At 42.9% G+C, this 25875-nt stretch overlaps 3 protein-coding genes across 5 annotated transcripts in view; 2 read left to right on the forward strand and 1 right to left on the reverse strand.

The window, feature by feature from the left end:
* The first annotated feature begins 275 nt into the window (after positions 1-275).
* tceanc (transcription elongation factor A N-terminal and central domain containing) lies at positions 276-1900 on the forward strand. The gene is made up of 2 exons (XM_022765562.1): positions 276-347; positions 556-1900. Exon 2 carries the CDS (start codon positions 561-563, stop codon positions 1479-1481), a length of 921 nt encoding a protein of 306 aa, XP_022621283.1. The 5' UTR covers positions 276-347; positions 556-560; the 3' UTR covers positions 1482-1900.
* A 1820-nt stretch (positions 1901-3720) lies between these two features.
* LOC111236728 (ras-related protein Rab-9A-like) lies at positions 3721-7925 on the forward strand. 2 transcript variants are annotated; one of them, XM_022765579.1, is made up of 3 exons: positions 3721-3826; positions 5762-5796; positions 6867-7925. In XM_022765579.1, exon 3 carries the CDS (start codon positions 6966-6968, stop codon positions 7569-7571), a length of 606 nt encoding a protein of 201 aa, XP_022621300.1. In that variant the 5' UTR covers positions 3721-3826; positions 5762-5796; positions 6867-6965; the 3' UTR covers positions 7572-7925. The 2 variants fall into 2 exon arrangements, with proteins under 2 accessions (XP_022621300.1, XP_022621299.1); XM_022765578.1 differs by lacking the exon at positions 5762-5796.
* Positions 7926-11791: 3866 nt separating this feature from the next.
* LOC111236717 (neuronal membrane glycoprotein M6-b-like) overlaps positions 11792-25875 on the reverse strand; it is a 31981-nt gene continuing 17897 nt past the window's right edge. For both annotated transcript variants that reach the window (XM_022765565.1, XM_022765564.1), the window contains exons 2-7: positions 15995-16181; positions 15686-15845; positions 14958-15126; positions 13713-13786; positions 13559-13624; positions 11792-12741 (exon numbers count right to left, since the gene is read on the reverse strand). In XM_022765565.1, coding sequence (XP_022621286.1) covers positions 12589-12741; positions 13559-13624; positions 13713-13786; positions 14958-15126; positions 15686-15845; positions 15995-16181 — 809 coding nt within the window. In that variant the 3' untranslated portion in view covers positions 11792-12588. The remainder of the gene's footprint in view (positions 12742-13558; positions 13625-13712; positions 13787-14957; positions 15127-15685; positions 15846-15994; positions 16182-25875) is intronic.

Consider the following 25875-nt stretch of genomic DNA (forward strand, 5'->3'; position numbering starts at 1 on the left):
TGCCCCAAAATGTAATGGGTTCCTCCCTGGTCTCTCACCCAACCCTCCACCAAGTTCGGTGCATATCAGCTCAGCTCTTTGCGTGTAATCCTGCTGACAAACAAACAGACAGGTAAATGAAAAGAGGTACATTTAGTTCCATTGTTAGAAACTGACTGAAAAGCTAACCCTAACCCTCTGTGAGCACATCCATGGCTTCTGATTCTATGAGGCTGTAGCTCCATCTAGTGGGGAGTTCAGGTCATTTTGCTTCTTTTGAAGCCACATTCAACATGGCCGCTCCCGTGTAGACGCTTTCTAAGGATTGCTGCTTGTGTGAAGAAGCTGTAAACCATGAGGGAGATGAGGTAAATCAACACAAACACATAGAAGGTAATGTTTTAACATGTTGCATACTGCTGAGTAGAGCATCAGGAAAACACCACGTCGCTTTTGCAGTCAGTGGCAAAAGCCTGCACATTAAGTTACATATTTGTATTTATTGATACTTTTTCTGAAAAGTTAGGTATCTTTATCTTTTTAAATAATGATGCTAACTAGTTGATCTCTCTGTAGCCACCATGGATGCCAAAGAAATAGTTCACTGTGCCCAGCAGATAGAGAAATTCGCTGCAGACAGAAGCTATGGGAACATCTTGACCCTCCTTGGTGACCTTGATAAGTCGGAGATCACGGCAGAGCAGCTGGAAACGACGGACGTTGTCAAAGTTCTTTATAGAGTCCTGAGAACCTGCTCTGATGACAGTGTGAAGAAGACGGTCAAGAGCCTGTTGTCGAAGTGGAAGAGACAGTACAGCAGAGATACACGAGGAGTGAAATGCACAGCCTCTTCATCACATGAGGATGAGGATGGAGGAGGTTCAAAGCAAGAAGCATCACCCCCAGTGGAAAAAGATGGCCTCCAGACTCTTACTGCAGAGAGCACATCTGCATCCTCTGATTTCCCATCTGTAAGAACCAAATGTGTTCAGCTCCTCCTCGCTGCCCTCCGCCCTCAGCCTCCCGATCAGGACATGGCTGCACAGCTGGCGGGCGACATCGAGCAGCGCATCCATGACCTCCACAAATCCAATCAAGTCAAATACAAAACCTGTGTGAGGAGCAAGGTGGCCAACGTGAGGAATCCTAAAAACGGTCACCTGCGTCAGGGCCTCCTGAGCGGCTCCCTGTCGCCTGAAGCCTTCGCCCGGATGTCAGCAGAGGAGATGGCGAGCGCAGACCTCCGCCAGCTCAGAGAGGAGTACTCCTCCCGGGGGGTGAGCGAGAGGCAGCTTCCTCAAGGGATAGAGGGGACGCAGACGCAGAAGATTCGCTGCAAAAGGTGCGGAGGATCGGACTGTAGGGTGACGCAGGTGTCCAGGGGGGCCCTGTTCTTGCCTGCGTGGGTGAGGAGCGGTGGCCCCGGTGAGGATGCGATGACTTTTGTGACCTGTAGCGGGTGCGGGCAGCAGTGGTACCACAGCGGCTGGGTCTGCCTCTGAACCGAATCCATCGATTCATCAGCCACTAACTGTTTGGCCCATAAATTGACAGACAACGGTGGAAATTGTCATTTTAGCTCTCCTGTTGTGTATCACCTTGTGAAACCACCAAAAATGTCAATGGTTGTCCTGTTTTAAGCGGAGCTCAACATTTTCTTTATGGGTTGAGAAACTTTTCTAACCTTTCGCAACAATCTGAAAAAGAGTTGAAAACATTGTGGTCAAGGTTTAGCTGCTCCTTCCTGAGTTTTGACATGGTGAAAGATTTTGAACCGAAAAGTGCTGACAAGTTGTTCCTGCAGTGTGTTAGATATTTTCTCCAACATGGTGAGAGGAATGCAGAGTGGAAACAGAGGACAGAGCATTCCTGCAAGATGAAGCATCCACTTGTGGTTTCAACAAGACATTTTAGGGATTTATCTGGGGTTTTTTTTTTTTTTTTGCACGACAGAATGTGGGGTTTTAAATCCTAAAATGGTGATTACCTTTCAACTGGAGGTACAGAAAAAGCCAAGTCACTGCCTATTGCAGCTGCAGACTGAAACCACAACTTTTCAAGAAGTAGCTCTCGTCATCTTCTCCTTGCTGAATCATTTCCTGTATCCTTGACACTAATTGCCCGTCACTTTATCTTTCCTTACAGTAGACCATTTAGCTGCTGTTCCTGGCTTCTCTCTCTTACGCTTTCTCTTTCAGAATCAAGCAAAGCCACTAAGGATGTATAATTCTTTTAAATCTGTATGAAAAAAGTGTGTTCTGTTGCACTTATTATAAGTCAACCCGGCTATAAATGTAGAGTAAATTCCTTAGAAAGAAAGAGAAAGAAAGAAAGAGAACATGCCCCTGGCTTTCTACAATATCCCATTCATTTGGAGGAAACTGGATCCAGTGGATGAGACATGTGACCTGAGTAAACGGCGAGCATGTGAGTCAGTAATCCGCAGGGGTGGATATCCCCTGATGGCCCACTCTCTGTAAAGTCAGTCGACGTGGCACAGTGACTCATTTATACATCATCGTGACATCACATTGAGGGGCCTTCACTGTGCAGTCGTCTCAGAAAACACTTTAAATCACTCATTTGTATTCTTAGCTGGTTTGTCTGAACCAGGCTGTTCTGTCTTCAATGTTGTTTTGGCTGTTCTTCTTTATTTTTGATTTATTTGCACTACACATTTTTTTAAAATAAAAAACACTTCCTAAACTGACAGTGAGAGAGATCTGAGATGTGCATTTCATTTGTAAACATGCTTTTCCAACATCCTCAAGCTGGTCTTAAAGGACAAATCAGGCATGTCCGAAGATAACCCCCCCCCCTTTGTCATGGCTATTTTCATGGTTTCAGATATGGAGCTGCAGTATCTTGTCAGTCAGATACAGTAGGAATGTGGCAGCTCTTTCTCTGTGTTGTGTCTCCTTTCAGACGCTCTCTATCTTTTGGTTGTTGTGCTGTGTGAAGGATTTCACCCTTTCAGTCATGGTGGCCGGTCAAATCAATGCTCTGTTTTTTCCCCTTCTCTCCCTTACACACAGATACAAGCAGAGTATAGTTTTAAGTAATCAAGTTATTTGGTTTGGGGCCCTTTCTTAATGCAGAGATGCATATTTGTAAAGGCTTTGCACTTGTGTTGTTGCAGTGCAAAAATATTAACAATGCACAAGAGATATTGGAATAAACACAGAGCTATTAGTCCTTAGTTGCAGCAAATTGTCAGGTCATGGTTCCCAACATTTCTAGCTTGTGATCCCTCTAAACAAATCAGTATTTATGTGAGACCCCTAATCACAATGTATGTCTTTAGTGCGCTTCATTCAAGGATTTTTACAGCCCAGAGGTGGTGAAAATATCTTGTATTTCACAAAAAAAGCAAAAGAAATTGAGAAAAGTTAGAAAAATTCAACATAATTGTAATATGTTTAACTTTTCTATTACACTAGTCATGTTGTCACCCCTCATATTTATGTAGGAAGTTTTTGGAGGGCCGAACTCCCAATATGGGAACCACTAACCCAGTGACCTCCCTGACCTAGTTTAAGATAAAATATTCCCCATGTTTTAAAATAGTATTTGAAAAGTAACATGTGCAAATAAGAGGAACAAAGAGAGTATTTTTTTCCCACAAAGATGAAACATACAATACAATACAATGTGGATGCACTGACCGCATCCAGGCAGGCGCATGATGAGAGGAGGCGTGACACTCCCGGGTCATATGAGCGTCACCAGCGGCTCCGGGGGCCAGAGTGCAGCGGGGACACCGGAACGCTGTGTCACCGGCTGACAGCAACACCATGCCGGGATGGATGACGGGAGTTTAACCAGGCAGTGACCACCAAACTGACAGGTACGCATACCGACATGACGAAACTATCCTTTCAGTGGCGAAAATAATGACTTTGTGTTGTTTTAATCGGTAAGAGCGTGGCAATGCGTGCGCACGCATTATCGGACAGCGATAGTATATGACCGAGCTTCCATTGTCGGACAACCCCTGGACGTTTCGCTTTTTTCCACATTTATCCCCAAAATATTGACAGCGACTAAACACAAATAAACAGGATCAGATACTGGAGCGTGTAAATGAAAGTGTAGGCCATTTTAAATGTGATAAACTTCTCGTAGGAGTGAGTGTATGCTAACCGAAATCGGTGATGCTAATTCCCTATTTTACACGAGTAACTTGCAGTTTCTGTTATACTCCATCTGTTTTCTATCTTCTTCTCGCTCTTTCCTGCAACTTAACGCTTTCAGCTAAAGTGTTGAAAGACATAAAGTGTTTGTAAAGAAGAATAACTGGCAGCAGCATTAACCGCGCCCTGGTTTGGCTGCTAGTCCCCCCGAAAAAAATGAAGGATTTGTTCAAACACTGTAATTATGATGTAATTATTGTCCAAGTGTATTTGTGTTATTACTCTCCTGATCTAACATATGAATTTAGAAAACACACATCAAAATATGATATTTTGTAGGTTTGAATCAAATCGTGTGGTGAATTGTTGTTTGGAGGAAGTAGTAATTTATTGATAGGAAATAATCCAAAAGAGCAACCTCCTCTATAAATGGGAGCCTTCTGCTGAATGAAGCACATGACTACTGAGTGTGTGACTATGTGTGTGTGTGTGTGTGTGTGTGTGTGTGTGTGTGTGTGTGTGTGTGTGTGTCCACTTATTCCTGCTTCGGTATTGCATTGCCTTGTTTTATTTTTCATTTTATTTATTTTTATATTTTGCAAACATTAATGCTTCCCCTGAGGAAAGTCTGTGTTTAAAGCTCCCAGGACAAAGACATCATTTACTCAATGCTGGTCCTTAATTGGGCTGAAAATGTGCATTGCTGCCTGTTCACGTGACAGTCCAGCCAATATGCCACTATAGGCCGCAGCAGTTTAACTCTTCAAGTAGTTCAACTTCTCCCAACATGCTGCGGATTTGCTCAGTCGGTTGGCTGCAGACTGTGTGCACTCTCCTGTCTGGTAACATACAAATAGGTTTTATTGGCCGGAGAGGTGTGTAATCAAATTTGGATTCAAATATGGAGCTTTAACTTTAACTTGCGTCCATCCAACACCTGTACAGTAATCAGCTTAGATCACGGAATTGAAGAATTCAGTGAAACCTCATACGTTTTTCAAAATTACACCATACCCCGACCCTCAGGTGCTGAAAATCAAATAGCAATACCCAGTCTGATCTTTGTTCCCTTGGAGAGTAATGTAAGGAAAAATAAGATGATTATTTTCTTAGTTAATGGGTTGATCAGTATATTACCAGCAACCAAAAGCATCAAGTCGTCACATTTGAGGAGGAGAAAACCAGCAAATGTTTGTTATTTTCCTTTTATATTTATATTTCAACTAATTGATTAATTAGCCACTGATTAATTATCTCACCTCTACTTTGAATAACGCACACTCGCCCTACTGAAAGTACTCAAACGCACTTCCTGCTGCCATGACAGCCAGTGATGGGCCGGTGCTCCATCTTAACTGTGGCGGAGGAGCTGATCCTCTTCATTATAACAAAGCTCCCCCTCACTGGCGTTTAAAAACCACGCTCTTTAAGATCTGTCTCAGGACACTCACATCAGCGAGCTTGGTTCCGGGGTGTAGGTGGGGTGATTGCCATGAGCCTCAACTGGGATGCAAATGTGCAGTGCCGGGATTAAACTCACACTGAAATCCTCATTAGTCGCTTTTTAGCAGCTGAGCCTGTGAGTGGGTGAAGTCTTTTGGCCACTTTGTGATCCGTGCAGTTAAATACCTTCTCTCTGTCTCCTGCAGATTGTTGACAAAATGAAGTGTGAGCAGATGTAACGGTGAGAAATCGATTCTTGTCTCTCGTTGAATTGCACTGCTTGCGGACGACTCACTGGTCCTGTGATCAGCGTTCATGTGATGGGCTGCTGCGATGGCTTCATGCATAACATGCTCGACGCTGTGTAGGAAGTTCATTAGTCGTGCGGTGTAATGAGGGGGCAGTGGCTGTTTAATAGGATTAGCTAGTCGACTGACTTCAATCAGTTCTCCTCACAGTCAGAGTGTGAGGAAACATGTAAACAGTCAGTGTCGCCGCCTCACAGCAAAGTGAAAGTTGATGAAGATGCAGTTTGTTCTTATCTCAACACAACTTGTATCTGCGAGGCCAAAGGTAAAGAGTCAGTAAACAAAATGACACCAAATACTAACGAAGGCCAAACTGTTAACCAAACTGTCATACCGTCCCGTCGGCAGCTGGTGTTTTCATATCATTTTTTACAGACCCACGTCAGTTCGAAACTGTGTGAAAGTAAAGCAAATCTTACTTCTGCTTTAGATGCAGTCGCTGTTTCCAGATTGCTGATAGATCTTCTCATACTGTGTGCAAACAAAATATATCGTCACTCCATATCCAAACTTCACTGTAGTATTCTCTGTTTCCAGACACCGGAACCGGCCAGAAAGTTCACATGAGGTCCAAACTAGTTAATAATTTAAATAGTTTCAAGTGACAAAATTAATAAATAACTTAACTTTTCTCATGTAGATTATTTTTTTTAATGTGACTACATTAGGGCTGCAACCAATGATTATTTTCTCAATTAACCCTTTAGTCAATTAAATATGAGAATATAGTGAAAATGCTCATTATGATTTGTCACAGCCTGAGGTGAAGTATTCATGCAGCTTGTTTTATTCAACCAAATATTTTCAGTTTATTATCATATGACAAACAAAAGCATCAAATCCTCACGTTTGAGAAGTTGGAACAAGGGAACTAGTTTGGCATTTTTGATAAATGATTGATTGGTTATCAAAATAGTTGCTGATTAATTTTCTGTTGAATTCAAAGGTTCATTATGACATTGTTGCTTTTCCTAAGTTAATTTAAAGTTTTCCTGCTCCAAAGGTGAAAGTTTCTCCATCGTTTGGTGTCTACAAACTCTGGTGAAGTCTCTTGGTGCAGACTGGCAAGACCACAGCAGGCCTGAGCCAGCCCACCGCCACCATGATGTCCAAGTCAGCTCTCCTGAAGGTGATCCTCCTGGGCGACGGCGGCGTCGGCAAATCGTCGCTCATGAACCGCTACGTCACCAACAAGTTTGACTCGCACCTCTTCCACACTATCGGCGTGGAGTTCCTCAACAAGGAGCTGGAGGTGGACGGGCACCACGTCACTCTGCAGATCTGGGACACAGCGGGTCAGGAGCGCTTCCGCAGCCTCCGCACGCCTTTCTACCGCGGCTCCGACTGCTGCCTGCTCACCTTCAGCTTGGACGACGGACAGAGCTTCCACAACCTGGACAACTGGAAGAAGGAGTTCGCTTATTATGCCGACGTGAAGGACCCTGACAGCTTCCCCTTTGTGGTTCTGGGCAACAAACTGGATGTCCCCGAACGTCAGGTGTCAGGGGAGGATGTGAGACGGTGGTGCCGCGACAACGGCGGACACCCGTACTTTGAGACAAGCGCCAAGGATGCTACAAACGTGGCATCGGCCTTCGAGGAGGCGGTGCGCCGTATCCTGGCGCTGGATGACAGAGCTGATCACCTCATCCACACCAACACAGTGGACTTAGAGAAGAAGACTCACTCTGATCCCACCTGCTGCTGAGCTGAGTGACGCAGCAGGAGCGCACGAGATGCTTCTGCAGTCGTCACGTACTGTATGGGTGTGATGTGTGTGGTTTGTGATTCTACAAAAAGAGGAACTGGTGTTTGCTCAGCAGCTTCTGTACAAATCCTGGTCGACTTTTGACTCTCGACCAGGATCAGCAATTGTAAGCCAAACATGATATATCTTATATACCAAAACTGACAATGTTTTGTTCCTATATTCTGCATTTTTACACCATCAAGAGACAAAAAACTGTCCTGGATCAGCTTATATTTGGTTCCTTTTGGAGACATAATTATTAATTTATGAAAAACATTTAAAAAAACATTTAATAAAATAACATTTCTGATATGTCTTTGCAGATTTTATAGATTTATTTGTGGTTACTGACAAACCTCATTGTCACTCAACGACCGGAAATTGAAGAAAGTTTAAACACTACTTTATGGTCAAAGGTTAGTGTCCTGAAGGGGCTTTCTGACAAAAGTTAGACTCTTCACCTTTAAAGTAGTCGCAGTTCTCTAAACATTCTATTTCTAATGTAAAAAAACAGTCTTGACGTGACGGATGGACCTGTGGTCAGAGGTTGTAGCCCACACAAAGAGAAGTCTTCAGAGTATTGTCTGCCTCTAGAAGCAGATGCAGTTACCCACACAACAAAATTTGAAATACAGGATTGGAACCAGCTAATGCTCCCAAAATGACTTTCAGGTCTTTAAATACACAAACTGCCAGTACAAAACAACTAAAATATCATTACTGCACTCACAAAATGTCAATTTTCCTACTATAATAAACTTGATAAACACCAGATATGAAGGTACGTAAAAATCTATGTCCATAGTACCACTGTCTATCTGATATATAAATTATTTAAATGCTTCAGATTTTATGGGGTTAATCAACTATTTTCTTTTCTTTTTTTTTAATAATTTCAATTTTCATTGTTGTTTTTTTGGGATACCAGTGATGCCATGATGATATTTGATGTTCCTCTAAATAAGAAAAGACATTTCTAGTAGTTATTTTTACATAAATAGATGTTGTATTTATTGATCACTAACCCCTCCTTTCCCCTTCACTGCTGAAACTGAAGTTGCTATTATTACACTGTATGATCTTCATTAGCGCTGCACTGGAAGAGCAGTACGCAGTTTGTCCACAAGGCGGCACCATTGTATCAAAAGTATGAGATACAAACACCCAGTGGCTTCATAGTAACATGAGTAAACTGATGTCTCTATCTGAAATGTAATTCATGCTCTACACTAGAGACACAATTATGTCAAAGTATTTAATATTAATTTAGGCTCTGCGCACGCACACACACACACACACACGCACACACACACACACACACACACACACACACAGGCCTTTTCACTTAGTGGTCAGGTTGAATGTGGGAAAAATGTGGGGTCCATCAAGCTGTATGTATTTATTATAAGAATTATGTTTTGTTTGAATAATAGTAGCAACAAAATGAATGTGAGGGTGAGAGAGATGTGGGTTAATTACCGTCTAATCAGGCAGTGTAAGTGAAAACACCTGTGTGGGCGGACCATGGGTTCGTAGTTTTGAAACTCCCACAGAGAAGTCCATGTCGGCAGCTGTGAGTATTCAGTAGTTTCACAACTGTAATGATAAAAAAAAACACATCCTGATTTGATGTCAAGCTTCCTTAGAAATAAACCAATGACGTCATTTGGCAAATTGTAGTGACTTTGAGAAATTGCCTGCTATTTTCCTTGGAAGTGAGAGGTGGTTCACTTTGTGGAGGCAGCAGTCACTGGCTGATTAACTTTACTGGCATCACCTGTTGCAACAGTGACTTCTTTAGAGCAGACAAATGCTGTGAAAATGTAGGATTTAATTTACTACGGTTACAATTAAAAAGCTGTCTTTTATTTTGTAGTAAAATATGTAGAATGGGCAACATGAATTGATTTATATATTTACAATACCAAAAATGTAATGTTTCCAGCTTTCAAAATGTATGGAACTGCTGATTTTTCTTTTCTTACATTATAGTAAACTAATTATCTCTGAGTTTTAGATTGTCGGTTGAACAAAAAAAGCAAATCGAAGAGGTCACTTTGGACTTTTTCTCAATTTTCTTATGTTTTATAGAATAAAAACAATCAATTATTAGAGAAAATAAATCAGAAGATTATTCGATACTAAAAATTATAATTAGTTAGTTGCATCCATACAAGAAAAAGAAAAAATTTAAATCACTTCAGAGACCCAAACTCAAGAAAGAGGCAGGAGACAACGGTGTCACGATAATAAAAAATATCGGTTTTACTAGAGAAGGTTACAAAAATCATCACTATATAGGAGTCATAGAACTATTTCCAACTTAAAAAATAAAACCATAATGAAACACCTACAGGGACTACAATGCCATCAAAGTACAATGGAGTTTTCTTTAGAAAAGAGTGGGTGGAAAGGGGAAGGGGGGTTGTGGAGGAAGAGGGGCAAACACCGCCTACCATAGTTGTCAGTACAATTGACTACACATCACCTGAAAAACTGCAAAGACACAGTCATGTCTCCTTCATGCAAATAACGAGGAAACAACAACACCCTGACACGCATCGTCCTATAGGAAACTGAAGTTTGCCTTTACATCAACCTGGCGGCAAAGCACGTATATTTATCAAACATAACACACATGGCAATATAGTCCTTTTTTATACAGAATAGACAGCTGCACACATGGACGATACTGACATGCTTCATCTCATCAAAGTTCAAAAATTTTGTCTTCTTCAGTGTTTTTTGAGGGTAAACTAACCAGTGATGATCAATATAGAATATAGTTTATGATTATTAAACAATATTTGATTATAAAATTAATGTATGAAAATTCCTGACTTGTTTTATTCTGAGTGTAAACATCCAAAACAGTCTCTGTGGCTCATGTGAGAGGCATGACGATAAAAATAAAAAGGAAAAATAAAGAGAAAAAAAATGACATTTTCCTCAACTGGCGTGTTGAGTCACTCATTTGGCTGGCCATTGAAAAATAAGCACAAACAAGATCCATAAAATCATTATTACTGAATCACAAGAAGAACCCAGCTGCCTAAAACTGATCAAACATTAAAAATCAATTTCCATATTTTTTTTTTCACATTTTAAAATGTATACGTCACAATCACCTCCATCCATCATATCATATCATGACTGTACTGTATCCCTCTCACGACATATCATTTAAGATGTTACATTACAATTATTATATCAAATGCAGAACTAGTATTTGAGTGCTAAACACATATCTCAAAGGGTACATTTACATATATTTGTGGAAAAAAATAATAATAGAAGAGCATGGCAAAACACTGATTGTGTTTCTCCCCTTTTTTTGGGAGAAGTGTAAATCGAGATCTTTTAGGGTGATTTGGCTATTTACAGGTGAACTTCATTCGCAAAAGGAGGAATTCTTTTTTTGAAAATGAGAGAACAGGTTTGACTGTATAATTCACACGGGACAGCGTACCAATCCGGTGAGGGTTAGCGTTTAGATGGTGAAGGTTTAGAAAAGGAACACAACTGACTAAAATCAGATTTAGTTTGATACCTGAGGTGTGTGTCTTCTTTGCCTTAAAAGACCCGGACAGATTTATCTTTGATTTCTGCTGCCGCTGGTGATGAGAGTAGCAAAAACCGTAAAGATCTTCAAAGGAATAGTTTGACATTTTGCGATTTGTATTTGCTTTCTTGCCAAGACTTAGATGAGAGCATTGATACTACTCTCGAAAATACCAAGTAAACGCTTATCTAGAAATGGGGGAAAGAAACAAAATCAGCCAATCTCATTAAGTAATACAGTAACCTATATCTAGCCGAGAAATAACCCCCCTGTAAAACCACAACTTGTTTTTAGACTTTGGTTCTTGTGCAAATTAAAAAACGGGTTAATTTCTAATTTTTAGAGGGGCTGTTAGGTGAATTTTTTCATATTCTGACTAAACCAGACCAAGCTACTTCCTGTTTGAAGCCAGATATTTACCATACACATATGAGTGAGGTATCAATCTTCTCAACTAACTGTTGGCAAAAAAAACAATCATATTTCAACTATTCCTTTAAAAAAGTTTGCTGCACCTCTGGTCTTAAATTATCTGTAAATACCTTCGTGGATAAATCAACTCTGATCATGTAAACGCACAATTAATCCTTGAGATACCACATGATTTGAGGGGTTTTCTATGAGAGACGGGGGGGGGGTGTGTTTTCCCCTTGTGTTTTTAAGGGATTTTCACCCTCCTTGTTTTTTTGTTTCATAAATAGTGCAACACATATCGAGCATTAGCAATAAAAAGTTAAGGATGGAGAAGAAAAGTAAAGGAGAAAAAAAACCTATGAGCGCCAAAACATAAAGAAGAAAAAAGATCATAATAGTACCTGGCATACTTTTCAGAGAGTTATTAAAAAAAACAACAACATTCATACACATTCGCACAATATATTCATATTCATATATATATGCATATAAAACACCAAAAAAACAGAGGAAGTTGGTCGCTGCTTGGCTTCCCTGTGGCTGAAGCTGACAGTGAACAATGTTTTTTTTAGGCTGTTAGGAGCTGTGTGTCGAGAGGCTGTGCTGGCTCAGGGCGCGAGGCCATCACAGCCGGGCCACGTTCACGAGCCGCCGCCCCAAAAGCACGGGGGGGAGGAGACGCTTCTGAACTGATGTACCGTACCTGAGCTCCACCCCGGCGGGGCGGGCTCTCCCGTTCTGAAACATCTGCCTCCGTCTGGGCCTTCCGCTTCTCCTGACCCTCTATTCTCTTCCCCTCTGCTGTGGGTACGCTGCCACAACTCTTAATCAACATCGGGGAAGGGAAGAGGATGGAGAATCAGGAGGCTGGGGGGACTATCAAACATGACCGAGGTGGTTTGTTTTAACGGAGGGAGGGGGTGGGCGCTGGGTTGTTGTAGGGTGGGGGGTTGAGGTGTGGAGCGGAGATGGGTGGCGGCTGGAGAGGATCTCTTGTCCTTATGAGTAGGAGGAGGAGTTCTGGCCCTCCTTGGAGCGCGCCTCAGCCTCCAGATCCTGGTCATCCTTGGTCTTGATGTCCTGGTACTCGTGCGTGGAGACGGCGCTCTTCAGATAGGCCCAGTTGGCCGCCAAGATCATCAGGTAGTGGATCTGAAGAGAAACAGAGGTTTATTTCATCTACTTTAGGCACAGGATACCGTTTCCCTGATTCCATGCTACATGCTAACTGTCAGAGGAAATCAACGCAGTTCACTGTTGTCTACGTAACAAGAAATGCTGTGCAAATAGATGCCAATCAAAGTGCAACTGTGTCCTATTCCTTACTGCAAGCTAATTCCAAGCAGGTTTTTAGTAGGTTTTCCCTCTCTTTTACCTCTGTTTTTGGTCTCTATTAACACACGAGGGAAATGTCTCTCTTTAGCTGCTAAGTGCTTAGAAATAACAGTAATAAGCAGTGTGGAGCTGGGATACAGGTGGAGCGTGTGGAGGTTTGATCAGAGCGAAAGACTGCAGGTGATTCCACGAATTAACTGTGAGTGAAATAAGGCTGCTGCAAAAGAAGCAGTTGCTGTTGGTGAAATCACGCGGTCTGGTTTAGAACTTTCCAAATGTAGATGTAAACGTAATCCCGTTCTACCTCCTACTCAAAGTGAGCTGTAAAACATCCAAGTGCAGAAGGGCTTTCAGGTGACCCGGCACAACATCTGGAAGGTTGCTACTCGCTTTTTTTAGTCTCCATTTATTCAAACACGAAACAGAAAGGTCCGCCTCCACAGCAGAGTGAAACACTGACCCTCTGTCAGCACACGCTCGCACACAGAGGCAGGCTGCAGGATAAGATTTCAACCCATGAGATGACATAGTGATAAACGTGAGAGGCGGGGTTGCTATGGCAACAGATAAGCACGCCATAGCAACATGCATATTTTTGGGCCGCACATTATCAGTGGGATCACGAGGAGCTTACCAATGCGATGACAGTGGCTCCGGCTCCGGCTAGAGCGACAATGTAAAGGTGGTAGGACAGGTAGAACTGTGGGTGACAAGAGTAAATTAGCTCTGAGGAGATAAAAAAAAAAGGAAGAAACGAAAGCAAGAAGGTCAGGTCAGTGTCCTCTCACCTCGCTTGTGTTACAGATGTCTCCCAGTGTGGCTCCGCAAGCTTTTCCTGGTGTGGCGTTCCAGGGAATAACACCTGCAGGATCAGAGAGATGAGACGTCACAGCTTTCTCATCTGAGACAAGAAGCTTTTTCCTCCCCCGAGACTGACTGTATGATTGAAGGCTTTATGAATTAGGCTCGGATAAAGATTAAAGGAAACAGGGCTGCTGCTGTTCCAGCCTCTGAGCCTCTCCTACAGGAAAAATATGGGTCATTATTTTTGAATCACTTCTTTCCTGTCAAAACATTTTTACAGACTGTGAAGTTAGAGACTTTTTCTTTTTTTTTTTAAAGCTGTTTCTGCCTGTTTTAGTCTCTTTTTTGACATTTTTATAAATTCCTCTCATTAAAACAATTATTAACATTATTATACAATCTGTAAAGACTCTTACAGTAGTGATGAAAAAACATCCTTCATCAATCAGCTTGTAACTGCCAGTAATTGGGGTTACTATTTCATACTGAGTTTGACTGCCAGTGAAGCATATGTGAGCCTCATCCTACTTTGTGAGCGGGCCAGCTGTCTTTCAAATGTGGGTCACATACTGTACATTAGGGCGTCCAACAGATAAGCAGATATGCAATCACAAGAGAGCGTTGCTGTGTAAGGTGGATTTTCATACAGACCCAATCAGGCTCTCAATAATCTAAATGTGTTTTGACCTCTTGCCGTATAGAAAATGACATTTAAAGCAGCAGGAGATGAATATGTGATGTGGCTGAAGAGTGAGAAGCCTTCTGATTCACACTGTGGGCTTCTTTTTTTTATGATTTGCTCTCCTGCAGGTGAGTCTGGGCCACATGTGTAAGAAGCGCCGGGACGTTGTTTTATGTGCAGACTTAAAAGCTTTTATTGCCAAAGCCAGCCGGCGTGTTTTGAGCTCCCTCTCCTTGATCAGGAGGAATTTCTCTTAAACTTCGAGGACGTGCAACGCAGCGTGGGATCTGGTCCTGTCTGCTTTAGCTGCAAATCAAAACGCACCAGGGATATGCAACATGTTGCACTGGGAAGTTTTTCTTATTTCACTTTACAGAATGTTTTTGCTTCATCTTTCCAGCGAACAGATTTAATAATGAAGTCTGACAACCATGCTTTTCCAAATGATTTTAAAGATAGCCTCTGGTCAGTGCGGTCTAAACTTGCAGCTATTCGGATTTTTGTTAAATTACAACACCGCTAAAAACTATATAACCGTCTAAATTACCATACTGCCTGACGTCCACACAGATGGAGTCAGGCGAGGTGATGTTGGCGTCGGGAGACTTCATGGCGGCGCAGGTAGTCCACATGTTGAAGAAGAGGAACACGGGGATGGCCGTGAAGCCGAAGATAGCGAGGAAGGCCAGAGCGAGGATGTAGGTCAGGAACATGAACTGAGGAGAGGAGAGAGGTGAAAAGAAAGGAGATTTAGATTTTGTCAGAATCACTCAGTCCCTATAGTTTGAATTGCATTATAAAAAGTAGGTTAATATTGTCCTTAAAGACCACCACACACACATCCGCAGTCCATGCTCAAGCTAATGCTACTGGACATCTGCAGCAATTAGAGTAATCAGGGTAGAAAGGACAAACTGTGCCAGAGTTACCCTCAAGGCTCGAGTGGGATTCTGTGTGTGCACAAGTGTTTGCATATCTGTATCTGCCTAATGTGTGTGTGTCCATGCATGTGTCAAGGTGTGTGATTGTGCCTCAGCAACACTTTCAAGATGACTCTTGTCCGGGCTCGTAAAGCATAATGGATGACTGTTCTGTGCTCATTTTTCTAAGCCTGTAAACACTATTTTAAGCAAGAATGTTATAAAATACACATCAAAGTAATTACATCTCATTTACAGGCTTTCATTTGGAGTGAACTGGGTCAGTGGGTGTGATGATTCGCAGCAGCTGCTTGCTTGTGTGTGTGTGTGTGTGTGTGTGTGTGTGTTGACATACAAAGGCGGTGATACAGCGTCCGCAGACGGTGGTCTTGAAGTCGCTCTGCAGCTCCTTCTTGATGGCGCTGGTGGTGTAAAATCCCTCAGCCAGCAGGATGATGGCGTAGACGAAGAAGAAGGAGGCGATGCCGTAGATGATGTACTGAAAGATCTGGATCCTGGAGGAAAAGAGATTTAAAAAGAAAAAAAAAAAGCTAAGTAATGACAGAGGGCTTTTAAAGCTGCACTTGGCATCTTTGCACCCATGCAGCCAGTAGAACCAGTATGTTCTGGTCACACTAGTGCTTGATCCACACGGAGGACTTACACCATGGTGAGGGTGGCGTGGTCGCTGGTGACCCTGGAGAAATGGTTCTCCAGCATGGTCAGGGTGCCGGTGAGCGCCACATGGCCGCAGCCGCAGAACAGAGCCACGCCTGAGAAGCAGAGGATGGTGGCCACGAGGGAGGCGTAGGGCACCCCGCCCAGACACTTGATGCAGCACTCGAAGCATCCTGCACAGGGTGGTGGGGTGGGGGGGGGGACAGAGAGAGGAGAATTCACTCACAGATAGGAAGAGGTTCCTGTTGCATTTAGCTAAAAATACTTGAAGGAGGATGCAAGAGCAAACATCTAGGTCAGATCTGAAAGCAAAAAATGGCGAATGGCCCGATTGCAAACAAAATGTTTGCTTGAACAACTGCAACGTGACTCCTCATAAAGTGGCTCAATCAGCTCTGGTGATGACACTCGGTGCAACACTTTGCCCGCCGCTGTTTGATCATCGCTCATGTGCAGAAACCTGCGAGATTCACGTTCATGCTGCTGGGGCTGAGTCAAGCAGGCGTGATGCAGGAGCGTCACGCTCGTCTCTCCAAGTCTACAAGAGAGGAACAACGCTTCTCCCTGTCAGGCATGTCGGGAGGCTAATCATAGCATCTTTCACAGTTAGCGTGGCTTCACTTTGAGCTCAGCTGGGGCTGCTGAATATTGCATGTAAAGCCGTGCCACATGCTCACATCCTACTCCATCTCCCTTTTGTCTTTAAAGAAAAATTTCAAAAGTTTTTATTCTTTCCTAAGACCAGATTGCATGAATAAGTCATGAACTCCTAAATAAATCATGTCAAAATAAATGACTTGAGCCATTTTGTAGGGCACCAGAGAAATGACGTTTAACACTAGGGCTAAAAGAGTTGAGCCTGTAAAATACTGAAGATGTGAATGAGACTGATGTGATGCGTCACTTATTTGTTATTCCGGTGCAATTAAAAACAGGCTGATTCGACATGAGAACATTTTAACTCCAAAATGATGATGAACGCTCAAAAAGGCCCCCCCCCCCTGCTCCAGCAGTTTCTACAGAGTGATGATGATGAATTAGTAAATTTTGTTTTCCATTAACCGCAGCACCGCACAAAGCTTTCCCCTGTGAGTTGTGAGCTTGAGATGTGCAGGTACGGGAGAGCGCGGTGCATCCTGCTCCCATCACAGCCAACAGGGACGAAAAGGAGGGGAAATAACGCATTGTATTGAGCACACGAGTTGCATCTTATATAATGCCTGTTAAAAATAGCTCCTCCAGCGAAGCCGGAAGTTACTCAGGGAAAAAAAAAAAAGGTAAAATGAACTGTCTTGTGTGTGCCACTTTGCTGTTTCCATGACAACCTGCTCCATTTGGCAACTCTGAAGCATCATTATTTCATGTTGAGAAGTTTGTTGAATCTGAACATTTCTATTTGTCAAGACTCGAAAACGTGATTAACACGTCTTTAAAGCATGTACGTGCAGCTCTGCAGACACAGAGGGATCCGTCCTGACGGCCCCTGCTACTGAGGTGATACCAAGCATTAGAGAACAACACACACTTGGTGCCGGTGATGGTCCATTATGATATATACCGTATATGACAGGTGATCATATGAGAACATGAGATTCACTCTCACTTCCACACAAGCAGGAGCCAAGCCCCTCTGACAGCTTTCATCAACATCAAACTCAGTCAGCAGACTCTGACAGCCGATGACGTGAGGTGATATCCTTCCACAGGAAGCAATTAAACCACACACACACAAACACACAAACACAAACACAAACAGACACTACTCAAGGCTTTCACGTGCTCGTTTTGCAGGATGACATCCCCACCAAAACACAACAAGAGAGTCATTTTATTCTGAAATGAAAACCCCCTCGCCTGCTAGTGCACTCCCAGTCGTTTTTTTTTTTTTTTTTTTTAATCGACCGCTCAAGCCAGGTCGTGTTACAAGCCTGTGGACAGCTGTTATTGATGAGTCTAAAAGAGCAGATTGATTTCAGGCCCCCTGAGGGCAAGAAGAGCCATCAACTGAATGACTGCTGGAGGAAAAATGACGACTTACTGAACCTAAATGTTTTAAATTCTACAAACCTCAAACCTATGAAGCTTTTCTTCAGCCGTATTATTTATGATTTAAAATATCTCAACAACTATTGGATGGATTGCCATCAGATTTAGTACAAACATCCTCCTGTCCCCCTCAGGATGGATTCATTAATGACTTCACCCAACGCCATCATCACGTCAACACTTGAATTTCTCCAGTATTTGTAGTTTATGAGCAAATACTTTGAAAGCTAATAATATTTCTGACCTCAGTCAGGGTTCACGTGCCGACACATATTGAAAACCCCTACAGTCCATGTCTGAGTGGGGAAAAGAAAAAAAGACCCAAGCTGTAATTCTAAGAAGCAACTGCTCCCCTCCAAAGTGTGTTGCTGCCAATGAAGACTCTGCCTTGCGTAACACAGTGGAGCCTCGTTGCATAATAGATCCAAATCCTATTAATGTTAATGAAGGAAGCGGGCTGATGGAGAGGTGGAGCTGATAAGGCTGTGTGGCTCTAAAATCCTGAGCCGAGGAACAGGCCAGGCCTCGGGGGGGTGGGGTGGGGGGGCAGTGGACTCACTGGTCGATACAATGATGACCGGGAGGCTGTTTAAAAGCTGCTCTGCACTGACACTCCATCTCGCTATAAAAGGTCAATCTCAACAGGTAATTTAGTAGGTTAGTCTGTCTTTTTTTATTTGGAGAAGAGAATAAAACCTGTCAGTGAGACGGGATAATTCTGCTTTTTCAAATGCAAATCCAGAATTTCCAGGTGACATCATCTTGATATTCATGGAGTTTGACTCTACCTCTTTTAAAGGTGTGGAAAGGAGCCTTTTCGCTTATTTTGCTCATTTGAAACTTGAATCTAAGACAAATTCCACAGACTGCGTGTCTGACATTTCAGGGTCGTATTATCTCTGCTGTTAACCCTTTCTTTCTCTCGCCCCATGCAGCTTCATGGATGAATCTATAGGTTCCATTTAAACCCTAAACAGGGGCCCTCATCCGGTCCGCCTCTGGCTATGACCGTTTATCAGGCTCAGTTTTAAAGTGTGCTAATGGGAAACAGACAGGTCGGAGCGGTCAGCTCCAGCCAGCCCTAATGGAAATCAATGGACTATTCATTAGAGTAGAATTTAGGTGACACACTGAGGCCAACCCATCGCTCTCGTTTATACCTCACTGCCTCTCGCTACCTCTGTCTCTGCCTTTGCCCTGCTTTTCTTCTTCTCTGCTCTTGCTCTGAAATATGACTGCACGCCCGCGCCGTACTTACAGTGAGCCAGCTGGAGTTAATCGCTGAGACAATATGTTGAGCCCCTGTTACAATGCTGTGTCGTATATCATCCCGACAATCTCAGCTCGAGGACGATGCATCAGTTTGTGGGAACATTTTACAGTCTGTGTGTGAAGGTGCAAATAATTTCACCGTGCAACGCAATGCAATTACGCATTAGCATACCCTGCTTCCAAAGGAGCTGCAGGACAAAACTAAGACACTAAGAATTAGTATTTCAATTTGGGAGTGTGGGTGACAGTTAAGCCAAAGAATGATGATAGACGCCTCCTCTTTTTGTTTTTTCCACACGCAAAGACAAAAGGGAGGGATGAGGGTGGGAGATGAAGAAAAACTTAGAAGGAATGGTGGCATAAGTGAGGAGTATGAGAGAGATTAAGAAAAGCAGAGGTGAATGGAGAGGACGGCCGAGCGAGAGATCTATAGAGAGCGAGCAGAGGAACAGAGGGAAGAGTAGAAAGAGAGAAGGAGGTGAAGAAAGAGGCAGAGCGAGTGAGCAGAGAGAAGAAGCAGAGCGAGAGAGTGAGAGACACAGAGAAAGTGTAAGCGAAAAGCAGCGCTTGGCCCCAGGGCCGGCAAATAGCAGTTGCCATAGCAACGTGTTACCCACGACCCAGTTCAGCAGTAGCGTAGTCCTTCGCTGCCGCTTTACTCTTCTCACACACACACACTTACACCAATGTAGAGTGATGCAACCTCAATCAAAACCCAAAGATTGGTGCTCAATGGTCACAAAGGTCAAATATTTGAGCCAAAAATAACAAAATCACATCAGAATGTAAAAACAAATTAAAAGCCTTAACCAGAAATATGGAAGGAGGGAGATGTGAAGTAGCTCCATCCATACTTCTCTGCTCAGATTTTAGGAAGTGGGTCAAACAGAAATTGTATTATTTGACATGAAAGGGAGACAGATGCAGGAAAGAGACGGTTTTATCTGGAGGTTTATTTCCGGCACATTCCTCCAGGTCGATGTAAAGAATTCATATTACTTGTTGCCTGCCACAGATAACTCTATTGTTGGTATATCTGTAACTGCATTGTTCATAACGTTGTAAGAATGTGGAGGTTTCCATCTTTGTGATGCAGTAAATCTACAGTAGCTAGCAACAGTTTTCATTATTAAACTTGCATTCATTCATTTTTTTGGCGACTTGTAGGCAGATAAATATGGCTATATTATCACCTTTACGCTCAGACGCTAAGCTTATTATTCATTTGGAGCGGTCTCATGCAATGTGATGTATTAGTCCTACAGTCACTCTTCTTTTAGCGCTCCATTCACTTTACATGTAGTAGTTTCATCCACTGACATGTAAAAATATTGACTATAGCAGCTTTAATTTCTTTAAACCTTTATATGATACAATTCCAAGGTGATTATGAAGTTGCAGTAACATTACACAATCTGTGCAGCTGAACAAAATATGCAAATTCATCATCACCATTATTCTTGAGTTTCTGTGCAAACTAGCAGCTTGTGTCATCTAAAAAACACCCTCCACTGCAGCAGATAATCCACACAGTCAATACAAAACCTTCATTTGATTTTTTTGTTAATTGCATTCATATTTCAAGTGTTTTTTATTGGACCAGAGAGGCGTTTCAGGCTCTGTGATTGGGTAAATGACGCGTGCTGCAGAATACATATCTATCTATGGAGACAGAACCTGTCACTGACTGCTGAGATCTTTTGTGATTACGCCCTGCTTCCTGTCAATCACCTGACGCCCACGATTTGAATTGAGGAGTGTTCCCCATAGAATAATCCCTCCAGTACATGTCGCCTTACAAACTTGATTGTCACGTTGTCACTATAGGATCTAAGTAGATAGAGCACGCATTGCAAAGTAATTGAGGTAAATATAAACTAGACACTAAAAATAACTGTATTCTCTTCTAGCAGCAGCGCTCCACTGTCATCTACTGCTTGTATTAAGTGCTGTAGTAATCCAGCACAATTGATTTCCTTGCTGCCGTGTCTATAAAGTAGATTTAAATATGAATTGAGAGCAGAGGAGAGAGAGATCACATCGACTGTCCTGATAGTTAATGATTTGCAGTAAACTGCAAAACTCAGTGGCACAGCATGATTATCGCCAACTGTTAGGATGCCCAGTGCATCTGCCAAGAATAACAGCACTAATAAAGCTTTGTGAATATTTCAGCGGCCGGTCTGGTCCCTGCCTGCGGCTGTATTCCAATTTAGAAGTGCTGTATTCATTATAGGGCAATTTCCTCACGGTGCATTATGGGTAGATTCCCACAAGAGATGAGGAGGACCTCGGAGAAAGAGAGAGAGAGGAAAGGTGTGGGAAAGTGAAGGAGGAAGAGATGGGACGAGGATGGATGGCTCCGGCTCCTCTGGTTGAGATGAAAAAGAAGCCCCATCTGTTTGATGACAGCAGACATCAGCCACAACAGTAATACACACACACACACACACACACACACACACACACACACACACACACACACACACACACACATAACCTCATGACTGCAGCTTGGGAGATTTCCATCTTTCCACTTGAGCTGTAGGATAAAATGCTCCTCTGAGCTTTGATGAAACGCTTTGAAAACCAAGAAGAAACATCAAACTACCCTGTCATGACGATGTGACATTGTCTATTGTTTCAACCAACAGTAAACAACATGTAAGACAGGAAGTGGCTGATTAAATCTGAGAACACAGCGACATTACCACAACAATGTCCAACAGGGACAGAAACACAAGGACTTCAATGATCAGACTGGTTGCAAACAAGCCAATAGTTCAGTCAGATTATCTAAACCAATAATCAGCAGAATCAATAAATGGGTAAAATCCTTCTTTGCACAAAGTTGTTCAGATTTCATGATCAATCAATCTGCCAGTTACTTTCTCAGTCAATCAGTTAATTGTTTTGTATTTAAAATGACAGAAAATAGTGAAAAAAATTGCATAGTAGACGCTGCAAAAGAGACCAGTATCTGCATGTGGTGCATTCAGGTACAGCACTGGATGTAGGTCATATGAATTTGTAATGCCAATGCTTGGAACCCAGAACACAATCAGTGTAGCAAAACAGCTCGAAACAGACAAAAACAGAGGAAAAGCAGCAAATCCTCTCGACTGAGAGGCTGGAATCAGTCACACTTTACCATTTTTGCATTAAAAATGACTATTAATCCATTATCAGAACAGTTGCTGATTATTTTTCCAACTTATTGTTTCAGCAGTGACTGAAATGATGGTTCATCTTGGCCCATTTTCTGTCGCCACATTCCCAGATTTCACCAGTCAACCTAGTAATGTTACTTTTGCTTGATAGAAAACAAAAGTAAGTTCAACTTTAGACTCTGCATTTTGTTTCATTTTCTGTTTCCTTTGATTCCTCTGATTCTTTTCCTCAGCCATCTGACAAACGACACATTATCAAGGCAAATGTTGTGAGTAATCGGCTTGTTTGTGGCATTGATCAAGAGGACACAATATGCTCTGCGCCAGGTAAGAGGATGATGCCAGCAGCCATCAACATTCCCAACCAGAACCCCCCCCTTCTTTTTTTTCTTTCATTCCCACAGTACATAACTGACCCTAATCTTCTGTTTGTGAGAAGCCCTTGGCTGGTTGTGCAGCATTATGAAGGCCACAAGGTCGGCATCTGGCCGGGGCGTAATTGAGCGTGATGGACTGCACGGCTCTAAAATCCCGTTATCGGTGCTCTGCGGGGTGATCAATACTTCTATCCTGTTGATCTGCTGGATGTTGCTTCCCTCTACATCCGTCTTTCTGTGGCCAATCTGGGCTAAACTCTCACAGCTGGGTGAGGGCAAACTCCCAAGACACAAAAACAAAATGATACACAAACCCATGCACAGATGGGGCACGCATGAGAGTGGATGCCCTTGTACCAAACACACACAGATGCAGAGAAACACACCTCCAACCTCTGCAAGCCAATAAACAAAATTACAGCACACACACACACACACACACACACACACACACACACACAGTTTTCACCTTTCACCAAGTAGGAAAAGTCGGCCACAAAAAACAGGGTTCTTTGTCCAGTAGGATATGAAGTATGGAAGCCCATTTGTGCCAGGAAAAGAAAAGAATAGATGAAGAGTTGGTTATGATAAATAAAAATTATGAGAAAGTTTTAAAAATGACAAGATAGTGAGTCAAAATAATAAAAAGAATAATATGTCAGAATTTTTGAGAAAGTAGGTTAAAATTTTGAGACAGTGTGGCCAAATTTTCACACACTGAGCCAAAGTTATGTAACAGTATGTTAAATGTTTGACTTCGTTACGACCATATACATTTTTATTTTTATCATGACTAACTTTTCACCATTTATTTTTCTTTTCCAGGCAGAAACGGGCTTCCATGTAGGAAATGGCGAGCTCAAGATGTTAAGAAAGTTTCAGAATCTGAGAATTGATGCAGGAAGTCTGTATTTATTTCCTTTAGGAATTATTTTGGAAGACTGAAGGAGTTTATTTAAAAGTGCCTGGTTATAAGATGCACTTACTGCCTACAGTGTGAAAACTGTCTTAACAGCACTCTCTTGTCTGGGAGTTCCCCCCCCCCACACACAGATGCAGGATCACCTGTCCTGAGCTGCTCAGCGGAGCGGAGCGAGCGCTATTAGTTTGAGTCTTGTTCCACCAAAATGTAAAATGGCCCCTGTGGCTATAAGTGCCGTGCCATCGAACTGAGTGGCTCAGCGGTTACACAACCAACTTGGCTAATGTCACTTTCCCTGAGATGTCAAAGAAGTAGGTGGCCCTCCCCTGGCCCCTTCGCCTCTGCTCCGACCACCCCCCACCCCCCACCCCACCCCTGATGTGATTATGAAGATTCACTTTCCAGCAGCCTCGGGGGCTCGATTAACATTGTGCGTGTGCGTGCGTGTGTGTGTATGTGTGTGTGTGTGTGTGTGTGTGTGTGTGTGTGTGTGTGTGTGTAGCTGGCACAAGGGCCCAACTGAGCATGAACTCTCCAATATGAGTTACTGCAGAGTCTCATTTACTGTAACAAGAGGTACTTTCTGTGACGGCTGATTTCAGATACTTAGATCTCAACTCTTATTATTCATCAAATATTAAGGAAGCAAAGGATAAGAAATAGAACCTGTTGGGATTGAATAATGTGCTGCAAACTACTTTTCTATGAAAAACAGACCAATTTCGTAACGAAGTAGGTTTTTAATGTATCTAATTCACAGTTGTTCAGAAATTCAGTTTTGGAGTATTCGTTCGACAGCAGAGGAGTCACAAGAAAGTTTATATCATCACAAAAGGTCTTCAACTAGCAGTTTGAAAGCAGGCCCCAAAACAGACCTACAGCATGAAACTGAGACCCGGAATGACCCACATGTTCAGGCGCGGCCGTCTATCGCTGTCAGCCACGCCTAAAGATGACGAGCGCTAATCAGCATCGGGCGTTTTTTTTTATGGGCTACGGTTGAGAGGAGCAGATTGGGCGTCCGTGGGTGATGGAGGAAGGCCAGAGGACGTTGGCATTACTCAGGAACAAGACATGCTGAGCCAACCTGCCACTTGCTGCTATTCATATACCCACTGCAGACTGGGTGGGGTGTTCAAACGTTGGAGGGTGATGCGTTCACATTACAGGGCTCCATGATTATTTTCATCACAAATTCATCATCTTCTTAATGAATCAATGAATCGTTTCATTTGCAACTTCGATCAGTCCACTTTTAAATTCCGGGTCATCAGCCGCGGCGTCGCCACGTTTCAGTTTCACACATCTGGACTGGAATCTTCTCCACAGCAACGGTGGCCGAGGCTCATGGGTATTGTAGTATTTAGGCGTGCACGCCATGCTAAAATGACGGACAAAATGTGATTCATTACATTACCCAGGAAAGCCTGTGGTTCAAATATCAGAATTGTGGTGGATTAATTCATTTTCTATCAACCAAATACTAAATTACAATGGGGTCCAAATGTTTGGGGCCACTTCCCCATTCATGAGCATGTTTTTGAAGTGGGCGACACAAAAACACTCAACCAGAAGTGTCTTTGTAACTTGCATCGCCAGACAATAAACAGCAACAAGACACGCTCGTACTGAGTGCTGCTTGTTTTGTGGACCATGCGAGCAGAGGAAGCTCATTTAAATATACAGTAAATGTCGACCACAATGTGGGGACTGAGGGAGCCGAATGTGAACACAGCAGAACGCAGTCTCGCCCACGCACGTGCACACAAAAATAGAGCTTTTCCTTCAGTGCAAGCAAAGCGAAGTGAAGCGCCGACACAGACATTCCCCTCAACCACTCCTGGTCACTGACACGTAAACAAGCCCATGCACACACACAAACACACTAATGCCCACATACAAGCGCACACACACACACACACACACACACACACACACACACACACACACACACACACATCCAGATGGAGGCTGACAGCATGCTTTGGGCAAATGGCTTCAAATGAGGACCACATGAGCCTCTCCCTGTGTGACGGCTTTCACATGCTCCCACAACCTCACACACCTTCGGGGTGAGAGG

The sequence above is a fragment of the Seriola dumerili genome, unplaced genomic scaffold (assembly GCF_002260705.1).
Source record: "Seriola dumerili isolate Sdu_G_001 unplaced genomic scaffold, Sdu_1.0 BDQW01000716.1, whole genome shotgun sequence".
Lineage (NCBI taxonomy): Eukaryota > Metazoa > Chordata > Actinopteri > Carangiformes > Carangidae > Seriola > Seriola dumerili.